Source organism: Streptopelia decaocto (genome assembly GCF_964273445.1).
Source record: "Streptopelia decaocto genome assembly, chromosome: Z".
Taxonomy (NCBI): domain Eukaryota; kingdom Metazoa; phylum Chordata; class Aves; order Columbiformes; family Columbidae; genus Streptopelia; species Streptopelia decaocto.
In genome coordinates this window covers 19,051,701-19,066,017 of record NC_138657.1, presented here as the reverse complement: position 1 = coordinate 19,066,017, position 14,317 = coordinate 19,051,701, and the positions used below count along the sequence as shown (strand labels likewise).

The 14,317-nt window shown below is 37.5% G+C and overlaps 1 protein-coding gene across 1 annotated transcript in view; it reads right to left on the bottom strand.

Moving 5' to 3' along the window:
* The window catches only part of BNC2 (basonuclin zinc finger protein 2), a 322,413-nt gene that overhangs the window by 99,454 nt on the left and 208,642 nt on the right, over window positions 1–14,317 (bottom strand). Inside the window, exon 3 of the mRNA XM_082074538.1 lies at window positions 12,532–12,634. Within this exon, the coding sequence (XP_081930664.1) occupies window positions 12,532–12,634 (103 nt within the window). The remainder of the gene's footprint in view (window positions 1–12,531; window positions 12,635–14,317) is intronic.

The window sequence follows — 14,317 nt, the reverse complement described above, 5'->3', positions numbered from 1 at the left end:
AAAGAACTAAAAGATGTCACAGAAGATTGCCTTCAACGCTAAAAAATGGCTAATTGGATAATTAGTAGAGGCATTAGGAACCTTTCAGTACTGGTTTTCTTACTTAACCCTGAAGTGTCAAGTATGCACTGTAATTTAGAATATTTCAGTTGCAAGGGGCCTACAATGACCATCTAGTCCAACTGGTTGATGATGTCAGAACTGATCAACAGTAAAAGTATGTTATTAAGGTCATTGTCCAAATGCCTCTTAAACACTGACAGGCTTGGGGCATCAACCACCTCTCTAGGAAGCCTGATTCAATGTTCTACTATCCTCTCGGTAAAACAGTGCTTCCTAATGCCAAGCCTGAACCTCCCCATGTTGGCTTTTCCACTGTTTAACCTCTTGAATAGTAAACAAAATCCTCCAGATTTTACAGAAACTATGCTCAGAATAACCTGAAATGTAAAGAGAACTTCGAAATTGATCCAATGTCACTCTTCACATGACAGCGCGCAGTATTTTTATTATGCAAAATTCCAGCCAAACCCCCTCACTTTAAACCTGTATGTAACAAATCAACAAAGAAAGAAAATTTAATACGCTTTTTTTTTTTTTCCTAATGTAGTAAAATAGGGAGGGGAAATCTACTTCACCGTTTATATTTTACTGGAGTTTTGGGATCCTCTGTAATTAATTCAAAGGAAATTAAATACAAAAGATACATTAAAATATGGCTCATATTTGTTCAATTATTCAAAAGACTGAAAATAAAGACAAAATCTCTCATTTTATCTATACTGTGGCTAGTTCTTAGGCTCAGATATGAAAATGGACCCCTTCCTTCCCAATGTGCAGTGGACAAGGTTTAATCAAATCGAAAGCTGTGTTTCTGATTGGATTCTGTTTTTGTTAGGCAAAAGAAATACAAATATGCAGTAATGAATTTTGTACCTTAGAAGTCTCATATTGTTTTTTGCACAGTTACAATAAAAGTATGACATTTTGCCTTTAGTGAATATAAAAGAATTTTGAATATCCTCGTTTTAATACAATTGGAGTAATAAATAGACATACGTCTTAGTAATTGCCTGATCCTAGATAAATATTTAGGTATCCTAGAGAGGGATGAAAAGGTCTAGTGAAACCCTTTCTCTTAGCTGATTTGCCTGGCTGTTCTAGGCAGTTCTCTAACTTACCAAAGAGGGATACAGTTGGAGTGCATACACACATTCACATGACAATACAGAATTTTATAAACCTCATCATCTTTCCAGATTTGTTCAAGGGTCAACAGGAAAGTGAAAAGAAATTTTATGTAGTCTCTGTTCAGAGAATAACACAGAGCTTTCCAGACTTGTTTTCCTTTTTTTCTTCTAAATAAATGGGCTACTTTCTGCAGCAAGAAAAACTGAAATTGGCAGACAGACTACATCTACAATACCAACATTAAACAATTCCATAATTCTGTTGCAACAACAGAATGTTGAATATGGTAAAACAGATATAGTATTATTAATGGCAACATGGAGAACTGTAGTTTTCTGTTGATTTTAGTGGTGAACATGAACAGCTTCACATTTTCAGAGTTCAAGATTTTCTTCTTTTCCATCAACCACAGAGAAAAAAAGTAAATTCTTTTCAGAACAGAAAGTAGCTTATGAACAACTAAAATGCTGGAGGGACAGGTAAACTACTGCAGATGTAAGACCTGGTCTAAGCCTCCCTCAGGATGCAGATTCAATACCACCTGTAACATGGTGTAATGTGGTGCACTTTGTAGGTGGAAAAAATTACTCCTCAAAAATATCATGCTTAGAAGGTAACAAAGGACAAGAAAACTTGCTAGTGTCTACTGAATGGCTCAAATACTTTCATGGCATAGGCAATTATCCCACTCATTCCTAGCACAAACACAGAGTGCATGGGACATGAACATTCATATAGGTGAGCGGACATCCTGAAAAAGTCTGGGTATAAATTCCACCTACAGCATGGTATCCTTTGGTGATCTCTACTGCACTTCTTTCTTCATCCCTTTCACAGTTTAATCCAGATAGAAGAGAAATGTTCACTAACACACTGTCGATTTCAAAAGATCACGGAAGGACAGTAATTAAAGCATTTTCTGATTCGTAGATAAAACCCCAACTTTTCCTTCTGCCTTTTACTATATTTAAAAGCTAATAATGGAAACCATTTGCCAAATGCATTTAGTCTCTTACAGAGGCACACATATGTGATCTTCTAATTTACAGTTTGCACATACAGATGTTCACACTTAGTAAAAGGATTCTTAATAGCATTTTAAAATTAAACCTGTGTTGATAATAGTTGTTTCAAACCCAAACAACACAGCAACTAAACTGATGTCTTCATGCCTCACCATGCCTCATGCTCTAACAACATTTTTATAACAGATCAAAAAAAAACCCAGCACTTCAGTTGCATGTACACAAAATAAGTGTTATTAAAAAAAGTCTGAATGAAAACTTTCATTAATTTTTCTGTCTATGATCTGATTCCAAGTTGAAACATTTAGATTGCTACTAGGTTTATGTAGCCGAAAGCAGAACCACAGTTTGTTCACAGACGTTGCTTGCTGTCTGCAGTTTTTTTTATCCCTTTGCAAAACTTTGAACCCTATCCAGCTTTGACACACTGCCTCTTCAGTTAATAACTATCAAGTTTCCCCTTGTCTCCTGTCTACTTTTCTTTGAGGCAATTGCGCACTCAGCACCCCGAGATAATAACACACATCTATAAGATAAAAGCAATGGCATTAATGTAATTGTCTGCCTTTCTCTCTTTAGCCTAATCTTTTTTTTCCTTCAGTTTTGACTGCCTCTGTGACACCTGTTTTTGTCTCCTCTGATCCTACGACAGGTTTTCCGCTGACAAGGTTTTTGCCTGACAGTGATTCTGCCAGACAAGAACATAATAAAATATGAAGAACTGCTTGTCAGAGTTTCTGCCAATGCTCACATGAAATAGGGAAAAAAAAAATCCTGACTTTTTTTTTAAAGGGGCCCTGTGCTGGTCGCTTTTGGCCTGTGAGGAAAACAGCCTCCCTGGCCAATTCCTGCAAGCCAAACAGGTGTTTTCTTTTACATTTTCTTTCCATACAAAACCCCCTTTTCTTTGATAGTGGAAAATGTAATTACAGAGAAAACAAACAAACAAACAAACAAAACCAACCAACCAAAAAACCCCCAACAAACCAACCAACCAAAACAAAACCAAAAAAATCCCAAACAAAACAAATACAACCCAACAAAACACTAACCAAAAAAACCCAAATGTTTTCTGCTATAAATGAAGGTTAGACCTAACTTTATGTAGTGGGACCTCATGAACTGATTTTTAACTCACAACTGACCCCTTAAATAAATAAATAAATAAAGTACTGGGCTTTTTCTCTCTCCTCCTTGTTGATAGCTAGTGTGTTCAAAGGAGCAAGCTGTAAAGGACCTTCATTCCAAGTTCTCAGGAAAACATCTGGGCCACTGGACACCTCCTGCATGGGCATGCTGCATGAATGAAGACACCTGACTATGGGGACCATGGTAGGGAGGATAAGACAAAGCCTCTTCTGTGGGTGTGTGCATTTGTGCCTTCATGAGGAGGACTTCAGCACTGATCATTACCGTGTGATGGAGAAACACGTGTAGATGAATCACGTGAGTGTCGCACACATGCTTTTTTGTGTCTTGGTAGCATCTGTCACCTCTGCTAGAGACAGCAACTATTGATCAGTCCATGGTGTTACAGCCCTGAGTGCACCTACTGGCCTTCATTGATGTCCTAAAGTGACCAGCCTCCCTGGAAATCTCCACCCTGCATTCTTCATCCATGGGTCCAGGACTCCTACTAAAGCTCAGGCCTGGAACTTCATTCCCTACTTAAGGGACATCATAGGTGTGGCTGTCTGTAGTCTTCTAGATGACCCTCAGACCCATGTTACAGCCTGGTCTTCAGCCCTGTCTCTGGCTCTACTTCCTTTTGTTCCTGACTGGAGCCTGTGGATGGACCCTTGACGTGACTTATTCCCTTGCCACGCCTGAGGTTGTCAATGAACCCTGTTACCACCACCCTGTTACCACCTGTTCTGTCTGCCATGATTAGACCGCACAGACCTGTGCCCTTGGCACAGGCATAGCCGGTACTGGAGTTGTTCTTAACTCCCAGCTCAGACGTCTTTGTTGGGCTGCTGTTCCTTGACACATGGGTTGACAGTGTCATTGTTGAAACCTACAATTTATAATGTAAGCCATTAAATTAATATGTCTCATTCTATTATCTTGTCTAGTCATTCAACTTCAATGTTTTCTATCTCTTGTCTCCAAAGCCAAATGTTTCCTTCTTATCAGCCATTAACACCTTAAAAATATTGTCCTTTAACAACTGTGAGATAGGAGATAGTATATATCTTAATGGTCGTAATACCATCTGGTTGACACATTGTATACCGTGACACAGAAGCACTTTTGGGAGTCCTGGATCATGATCTGGATTTGGAGGAGCTCTATTTTAATCCAAACAAAACTCAAATTCTACTAACTCTGATTCACAGATTCACAGAAAGTCCAGGTTGGAAAAGATTTCTGCAGATTGTCTGGTATAGCCTTCTATTAGGTTATCTTTGGCCCTGTAAAGCTGAGTCTTTGATATTTACAGTGGGGAAAATCCCACCACTTCTCCAGGCAACATATTCTGTCTTATATGCAGCCTTGAAAACTGTAATGAAAATCCAACAGGCACTGCCCACCTGTTAACATCATTCTGTTTGGACAGAGTTCTGTGTTGTAGAGGCATTTCACAAAGGCAAGCTAAGACCATGGCGGTATTTCAGTCTAGGGTGTAACTCTGGTTCAAGCCTATGAAATACTCTCCCACATCTGCTAAACTACCTCACTTTCACCAGGAAAACCTGCTGTCCTAAAGTTACTAACAGCTGAAGATGTTCAGAGTCTGGGAAGTCATACGGCCTATGCTACCATTCACAAACACCCATTTTTCCCACCCCAATTCATGTGCTGTGACCATTTCACAAAGATCTTGTTAAATGTATTTCAGAAAAATTCACTCTAATAAATTAGATTATATTTAGAGAAGTCTATGAGATTCATGTTATACACTTCTTGTGTTACCTTTCCTATTTCTAAAATTCAGATGGAAATAGGATAATAATATAAGTCTATTGTCTGTTAAATTAATCTGGGGCAAGTTTCCTTGCTAGTAGATTAAAAAAAAAGTATGCTTTTTTCCATTGAATTTTGCATTTGCAAATCAGAAAGCTGAGGTAAAGTTACCCATGGTATTATCATTACTTTGTAACATCTGAAACCAGTATGATTTCTTTATTCTTGCAGTCAAATCCCATTTTAACCTTATGAAGCTATACGGAATGGAGTGGTAGGGTTTGTTTCATTTAGAGCTCTTTCAATTTGTGTTCTGCTTAACCTAGTGAACTCCAGTTAATTAAGTTGTTCCTATAAACAATTAAGCTTCTTGTAGGATCGTTAAGAAGATATAAAAATTTATGATGTAATAAAGTGTAATAAAATGATAAAGTGGTTAGCACATCACAGCAATTCATGTGAAGCAGCATAGGTGTTAAGAAAGACAAGTAAGTAGGTACTGTCCACCTAACGATCCTGAAGAATTGTGGATGCATGTTACAGAAGTCTAACACTGCTGCCTCACGAATCCACTTGTGATTTGCACACTCAGGTCCCTCAGAATTTATCCTGCATCATCTGGTGCAGTGAGTACCAGACACTCTTTTGCTCCTATCTGATGCAATGCTGTGTAATGAACTTCCTGTCACCACGATTAAGGGGCCAAGATCAAGGGTTTCACTTACTGCCTTTCCAAAAAGCAGCTCTACTATGTCTGGAAAAAGGAATTCCAGGTGCTAATTGAAAAATAATTGGTTTTTATTGCCTTTGCTCCATCTTGCACACAGTAACTCTGTTTTTTTCCTTACTGGATTCTCTCCTTAAGGAGAGAGGGTAAGACATCATTGTCCAAGACATCTCCTAGCATTTTATCTTAGGTGTACTAAATGGGATGAAGCCTTCTCTGTAAATTGTAAATTCAATACTGACGGGCACCAAGCAACACTATTTTGCACTTTTTAAATACCTTTAGTCCAAACCTCTCCAGGCATTTTATAGCCAGCCATGCAAGACCATAGATATTAAAATGGTCTTATATGTATTTCAGAGTTGCCAATGAGTATCTGACGGTATTAATGCCAGTTCTGTGAGAGCACAAAGTGTGATTAGTAAATTAGAAGTTTTTCAGACACCAGAACACTCACAATCAGAAAGGGGTTCAATCTGAGATGTGAATATAGTCCAAACCAGCAGAAATGGGTGCTGTGCTTCAGAATGGGTCATGGTCTGTTTAGGGTTTACCAGGCCCTGGAGAAGTCCTTAGCTGACTGCTTAATGCTGGGTCAGAGATAATCACCTAACCACATTCAAGGGACACTGGCATATTCAAACCCAGGGCTGTGAGACAATAAAGTTGGGGAGAGGGAGGTCAGACCTCTTCCCGACTGTGTTAGGATGTCCTGGGCGTGGCAGGGAAGAAGAGGAAAAAGATTTTCACCTGAATGGACCCCCAGGGAAATCCAAGGAAGTGTGAGCATGGACATATGAAAGTTAGGGCCTGTTGTTTACCTCCAGGGAAAACCTTTTTCATCACCTGAGGATGTCAAATTCGCATGAGGACTAAACCTTTGACCATAAGGATATGTAAGTATGAGGTGAATACAAGAATGGAAAAGGAAGGCTTTTTATTTGATCTTGGGGTAACTAAGCATTATTTCTTTTCTGTCACTTGTGTCTTATAAACCTTTGAAACAATATTATTTGTCTTGGATGCTCTAATACTTGGATCACGTTTGCTTTTACCTCGACTTGCATTAAGGGTGATCTCGGAGTAACCCAAAGCAAACACTACATCACATCATTCCTACCAACGTGACAGGCTGCAAAACCAGATATTGGGTCAGAGTACCCACAAGATAACAGAGTGCATAATCTCTGTGCACACTGGGAATTGCTGCTGAAGGGAAGCAAAAAGGGATGGCATAGGCAGAAGGGGGCATTTTAAAAAGTGTTTGCCAGTAATGAATGTTATTATAATCAGGTAAGGTTCCTGGAAGCAACTGAGTAATGAAAAATATGCCTCAGTCTTCAGGGTCAAAAGGAAGTTATAACAGACAGATTAAAATGATTTTGTCAGTAAAAGACAGGAAAAGCCAGACTACGTCTAAAATAGTTTTACTTTAAAAGTCATGAAGAGCTGGCCTTTGTTATCAATGAATTGTAGATAATTACATTGCCAAAATCTCCATGCAACTAAAGAAATAATGAAATTTATGGTGTTCTCAAGTAATTTTGAAGCATTTTCAATAATTGAACAAACTGAATAGAAGGAAACAAGTATGTTCAGAACAATACAAAAATAATCCAATTATTTTACAAGTAAACTATAATAAAAGGATTATATTTCTCCATTCCTTTTTTAGTATTTATTCTCTACTATCTCAATTTTTAAATAAAGAACAACATGGCAGTTCTGCCAGCTTTTAGAGACACTCTAAGATCCGTGATGGGGTTTTGTTTTATTTTGTCAGAGATGATGTTTGACTTTGCAAACCTGGATTTCTTTCACTTAACAGCTTTGGACAGAGACAAATATAGGAACCCCACTGATTTTTAATTCCACATAAGACTCCTCTTCCTTCCTGCCTCATTCCCATGCAGCTCACATTTAAATTCTAAACTAAGCCCTTTCAACAACCTTGGGGTAAGGGAGATACGCAATTTCTAAAATTTCCACAGCATTCTTCTTTTTTTCTTTCCTTTATTTACACCTGTCCTTCCTTTCTTTTCTTCTCACTTCATGTTTCTTTTACCTGACAACTTCATGAACTACAGAGCACTGGAACAGGCTGCCCAGGGAGGCTGTGGAGTCTCCTTCTCTGGAGACATTCAAAACCTGCCTGAACACATTCCTGTGTAACCTCATCTAAGTGTTCCTGCTCCAGCAGGGGGATTGGACTAGATGATCTTTTGAGGTCCCTTCCAAGCCCTAACATTCTCTGATTCTGTGATACATGTAGAAATTCAGAAAAGGCAACCATTCTGAATGAAGAAGTCAGAGTCATGTCATGCATCTGAATTCGTGACAGAATGTTCTGCATTTTCTAGTGGAGGTTGATGTTTTCATGGTAAGTCTCATTTACAGCACGCTAGTACATGCGTTATATAAATACCAATGTCAGAAAGTTTTCTTCACCAGGTAAAATTGTAACCCATGTGGCAAGTCTCTGAGCGTGAGTATTCACAGGATGTCAGCTTTTAAATTGAAAAACAGTGAAGGATTTGCCCTGTGTGCCAAAGTCTACCAGTTAATGTCATTTTCATTAAAACCTGAAGGAACTTAATCTCATAGTTACTTGGGAAAAGGCCTGGCCAAGTCCTGGGCTGGAGATGGGACCATATGTGGCCTCTTCATACCTCAGAGAGGTACTAAAGCCTACTTGAATAAATACCCTGGCCCCAAGCTGTGCCAACTGGCATGATGCAGATGATCAAAGATCACTAGAGGACTAAGGATCAGCTTTCTCTGAGAGAAAAGTAAAAGAAGGAAGAGACCAAAAATGTTCACAAGACACTTCATTTCACAGAGTAGATTGAACAGTGTGAAATTCAACCACCTAAGAATGCATCTGAAAACACATCTAAAAAAACATGCTGCTGCTGTCTGAGTTTTACCAGTGACCAGTGTGAGGGCAAGACAGCAAACCAGTATTTCTAATTTTCTGACTTTCTTTGAAACAAGATGATGATTTGAGACAATATTATTACTATTATACTGTGTGGTTGGTTTTTTTTTTTTTTTTTTAATCATGGCAAAGTCTGAGATACTGAAACGAAAATATATAGAATGAATGTCATAATAGCTAAATAATAGCTTTAATGCACTATGACATATGTCATGTTGCATTCCTTTCTAGAGCAAAACAGCTATGAGAGACGGTAAACTGTATTTCCCATTGATACTGCATTGGGTCTTTTGATCTGTTGGACTAGGTATAAGATTACTTTTGCTAGCAGTGTGGTAGCTGTTATTCTGACATCAATGACAAGGTAAAATACAAAGTTAATGAAACCAACTTATTTTTTTCTGCAGAATTTCTTGATTTCTTTCCTCAAAGGCTAAGATACTTCTGGTAGGGAAAGTGGGTGGCAAGTATAGTTTGAGTAAGTGATTTTGTGCTAAAACTAGTAAATGTCATGACTAGCTTCATATTACAGTATCTTATTTTTAAAACAACAAAAACATCAGGAGAATAAATCAATTCAAGCACTCAAGAAAGTCTTAATTTTTTGTAGTCATCCTACTCCTACATTATTTAAAAACTGTAAAATAGCAATTGCCTGTTTTAAAATAAGTTTTGAAAGTTTGCTGTGAAGTTTTTAGTATATTTTATTTTTCAGCATATGGACTATACAGAGTACTTTAACCATTAAAAAAAAAAAGAGAGAAAAGAAAAAACATTGAACTATTTTCTGTTTGACTGCTTGAGGCTTAGGAAATGGATTATCCAATTTAAACCACTTATTTTTTGTTTTCGAAAATAAATTGCCACCCATGTTGAAAATATGAAAGCCAGGCTTCAGCTGAAAAGAAGTTAAAACAGTCTAGTTATCCAAATCCTTTAAAATATCCAGAGATTCACACCAACAACAACCTGTTCTCCATTATGCACATTACTAGAGAATGCTGTTTTGCTCTACAAAGGTTTTGGCTTCAGCCTTAAAAACACTGGTGGTAGGATCACCACTGCAGCACAGGGGTGCAGGGTCAAAACTTCATAAGCTGAATTTTCGCCAACAGAAACATTTATCTTGCCACAAAAGAACTTCTCTGATGAATCTGTTCTTGTATTGACATTCCTACTTTTGGTAACTCCAGACAGAAGAAACTGAACTTGTACGAAACCTCTCCATTCAAGATGTGCACTGCAAATTTTAGGTGAGTGAGGAAAAATGCAAGAGACAATGGAAGCCAGAAAAAAGAAAACAGGCTAGCAGTTGTTAAGTGCAATAATACTGTGGTGGCTATAAGCCCATTCCTCCACACTGCAGTAATTGCAACGTTCTAAATGGCAGTTATTAACATGAATTAACTCCGCACAGATTAGTCAAGCACATCATGAGAGGCCTGCAGTTCTAAGCTACTTTTGATCTATTCAGTTAATTATGATTCTAGATTTTCAGAACTGAATAAACATAGTACTTCCTGTTGTAAACACCTATTCTTTGATAATTACATTCAGTAAAGCACTGCATCATGTGTCAAGGAGCTGAGTTGAAATTGATTTAAAAAATTAGGTGGAAACCCTTTAATTAAAGCAGTGGGAAATTCTATTAGCATTCAAGAAACAACTTTCTGAAAGTGCCATGCTAACATTTCAAAGAAAATGACTTCTTAACAGCAACCTGACTCCGTTCTTTTGAAATCCAAGTGCTATAGTGCAATGAATTGATCAAACTTCTGAATGCTGCCCTTAAAATCCTGGAAAACAGCTAAGATCAAGAATTGATGCAGGTGCATCATAGTCTTCAGGAAGTAATTTATAAGCCTGTTCTTTGATTATGTATATGAAACATACATCTGATTTGTCTGGCTCTGCCATAAAATGTAAATACTCCAGACAAACGTAAACAAAGTGTGCTTAAAAAAAATAATAAATTGGAGCGTTCTTCACTTGGTGCATTAGTAAAACAAAATTTCTAATAATAAATAGCTGTTTTAAGTTTTCTACTTGGAATGTTAAGCACCCGGGTATGGGAGCAGGTGGTGTATCCCTAATCATCACATTCACCTTTCAACTTTCTGGATTTGTGGAACAGGGACATTTCTATTACACATGCTGTAGTAATCCCAGGTTACTGTCATACAGCCCAATTTTAAATTCAACCACTTCATAAGGAAGAATTTATCAGGAAAATCTGATCACACTCTTCTAAGACGTACTGGTTGAAAAGAAATTGTGGGATGCCCATATGTCGGAATCTAGAGTGCTAGAGTTCGAATTTCTATTACTCAACAGAAGGAACACCCTGGAAAACAGCTAGACAAGTCTTCCCTATCTGTGGATCAGCAAAACCTCAGATGCTGATTCAACACAAAGCCTGAAGCATGCCCGAACTATAACAATTTCGTGAAGTTTAGTGATACTTCAAAAAAATGTGAGTCTGGTTATAATGTGACTGACCATAAATTTCTGGGAATTAAGAGGAGCAAAAATAAGCTGTGTCCCTGTAGAATCTAGTATATAATGAATCTCCAATCAGCTACCAGATTGGTGCTGTTAGGGTATTTCTAGGCAGGCTCTATATGTTACTATGCAGCGACACAGGACTGCATGGTACCTGCATTCCTGCTTTGCTTTCTATGTATATGAATGTTTTAAAAACTTCTCATCTCTGTGATGTTGAATTGGTTGAGTATTCACACTTGCCAAACATCAGCATTCTCAGGCACAAGTACAGAAAGATATGAACTAAATTAATAGGGATCAAGTGCATTTTAGGAGAGAAGTACTAAGCTTCCACCCCAGGTACCATCAAAATAAAATAAAATTTATAAAATATAAACCTACTGAATATCTGGCAGAAGTGGGGAAGGAAAACTGTGCTTGCTTAGATGCCAATAGCCTAGACCATGAGAAGAAATCTCCAACACTAATTTCTCCTGCAAACATAGTCATTTTTCTCCTTTTTTCCTTTTTTTTTTTCCTTTTTCCAGTAAACCATATTATTTATTTTCCCTGTTTACCTTCTAATTGTATATACAGCTCTCTCTGTCATGCATAGCTTAATCAATGCTGGCAAGAAGAAAAAACAACACCAAATGCCAAAATAGTAAAGGATAAATAAAATGCAAGGTCTGTGTGTTTTGATGCCTTTACATAGAATCGGGGCATTCTAATCCCTCCACACTCTTTTTAGCTTCTTAAGTATGGGCAGAGAGGTTCAACTCACAGATCACATATGCACACTTTTGTTGAGCCATTTGGATACATGCATTTCATTCTGATATTCAGGCTCTGAAAGTTTGACATTGGAATGTATGAATTTCCATTAAGCTCAGTGACTTAGTGGCTGATGCTTCTTTGCAATGCAAACTTTACTGTGCAACCACACTGTAAACTTTTTGCCTTTGTGCTAAGCCCCACTAGAACTACATTATTTCCTGGTGGTTAAAATATTCCTTTGAGCTGTGCACAAGCTGTTTAACTCCAATGGCACTTAATGCTATTACCAGAATAACAGACCCTCACTTCTTTACCCTAGAAATTGCTATTAAAAAAGCACATGCATGCAAACACATGCACAAACCCAGAGTGTACACACATTCATGTACAGGTAAATAAATATCTCTGCTCCAGCTCCATGTAGAGATACTGGGAAAGCTGGACTGAACAGAGAAGGAAAACCCCAAACAGACTTTTCTTACCGTGTGCCACCCAGCCATGTTTACACTGATCACAGGTTCTCAGGTTAATCTTCCCTGGCTGAAAACATTCACATGTGCAATTTACCAGTGTACAGCGGATGGCCTGGAAAAAGAAGCAGAAAACATGTATTAATGCTTTTCTTCCTTCTTGTACAAATTTGTTGTAAGGGCTAAGTTTGTGCAACAAAACCCAGACTTCTAACATTCAAAGCATTGGTCATTCTTTTAAGCAGAGATTAATATTCTTTCAAAAAACACTCGTCGGTAACCCTGAGCAATGACAACCAAAATGCTTATTCAATAATAGCATAGTCTGCTGTCCCATGGAGATAACTGCATTCTTAAAGCCTTTAAAAGAATTGCTCTATTTCCTTTAGGAAGAAGTGGTAACATAAGGATTCTGTTGGTGTTCCACAAATTTCCTGGGTTTGTATCCACTGCCTGAAGGAAAATGTTACTAGTGATGTCTTACCATAGCAGCATATCAGCTTGATTAAAATGAGTAAAATGAGGAAATAAAAGCATACCAAAAGGAAAATTATTTCAAAAAATACCCAGGTTTACTTTGACAGGTGTTAGCTAGATCCACAGAAAAGTGACTATAAATTGAATGAGATTCTTCTTAATGTGTAACACAGATACGTTTTTAAATAGCGTAGAATATGACCTGTGCACTTCAAACTGCTGCTAATAAATTTATGGCATGCATTTAGATGTAATTTGCATGGAGATTTCTGAGACAGAGAGGCTTATTCTGATCATTCACAGATTAACAATCTACTGTAACTACCGAAGCTGCCAGGAAAAGATATCTCTATAGATTTAGATGCAATCAATGATTACTTGGGGGCTAAGGTGGGGGAAGGGTGCTTGTTCCCTACTGCCACCGAGATACTGAAGCATTAGTAAGGCTCTTGGCTTCTCCAACAATTAACACCCACAAATACACAGTTTTTCCACACCAAAAAAAAATTACCTTAACTATACTGACTTAAATAAAATTACATACAACTTTAGCTTGGCCTATCTAAACTCCTTGGTTGTTGACAATGAAAAAGTTTCAGGGTTATTTTAAATGGCTTATCTATTTACTTATTTATCTGCATCAGACAGCAATTTAAAGCCATTTATAGTTCACAGGTCCACTTAAAATCTGTATTTCTCTGACAAATTTCTGGTACTAGAGTCCTGTCTCCCTCCTGTCCTACCTGCTCTTTCACCGTCTTTCACCCTCAAAAACCTAGTGAGGAAAAAGTATCCTGCTCTATTATGCCTGACACTTCAGGGCCTCAGTCCCAATGTCACCTGTCCAATTACTCATTATCTAGGTTATAAAACACTTCTGTATGTATGCATGATTAAAAGAATTAGCAATATGAAATATAAGGGTACCAAAGAAGTGCTGATTGTGCAATAATAATATATGTGTTTGTGGGTTGTGAGAAAAAAAATTCTCCTGAAAGGTCTTGTTTCATGTTCAATAGTTTATTGACTCAGTAATATATCAGGTCTCCACCGGTCAGTAATGGTGTTCTTTCTCTAATATCTTCATTAATTAATGAACTCAGTAATTAATTGTACTGCAAGAAGAAAGACTTACAAAATGGTACTTTTATTTTACCGTAAAAGGTTTTCTCACGTTCACAACCTTTTTTTTTTTTTAAATCTTTGCACCAATGTGACACACGTTTATTGTATTTGGTATTATTTTGTCTTCTTCATGTGTCACTTACAGTACGCATAAGAGGAGTAATATAGTATATGTACATATACTAGATGAAACTGT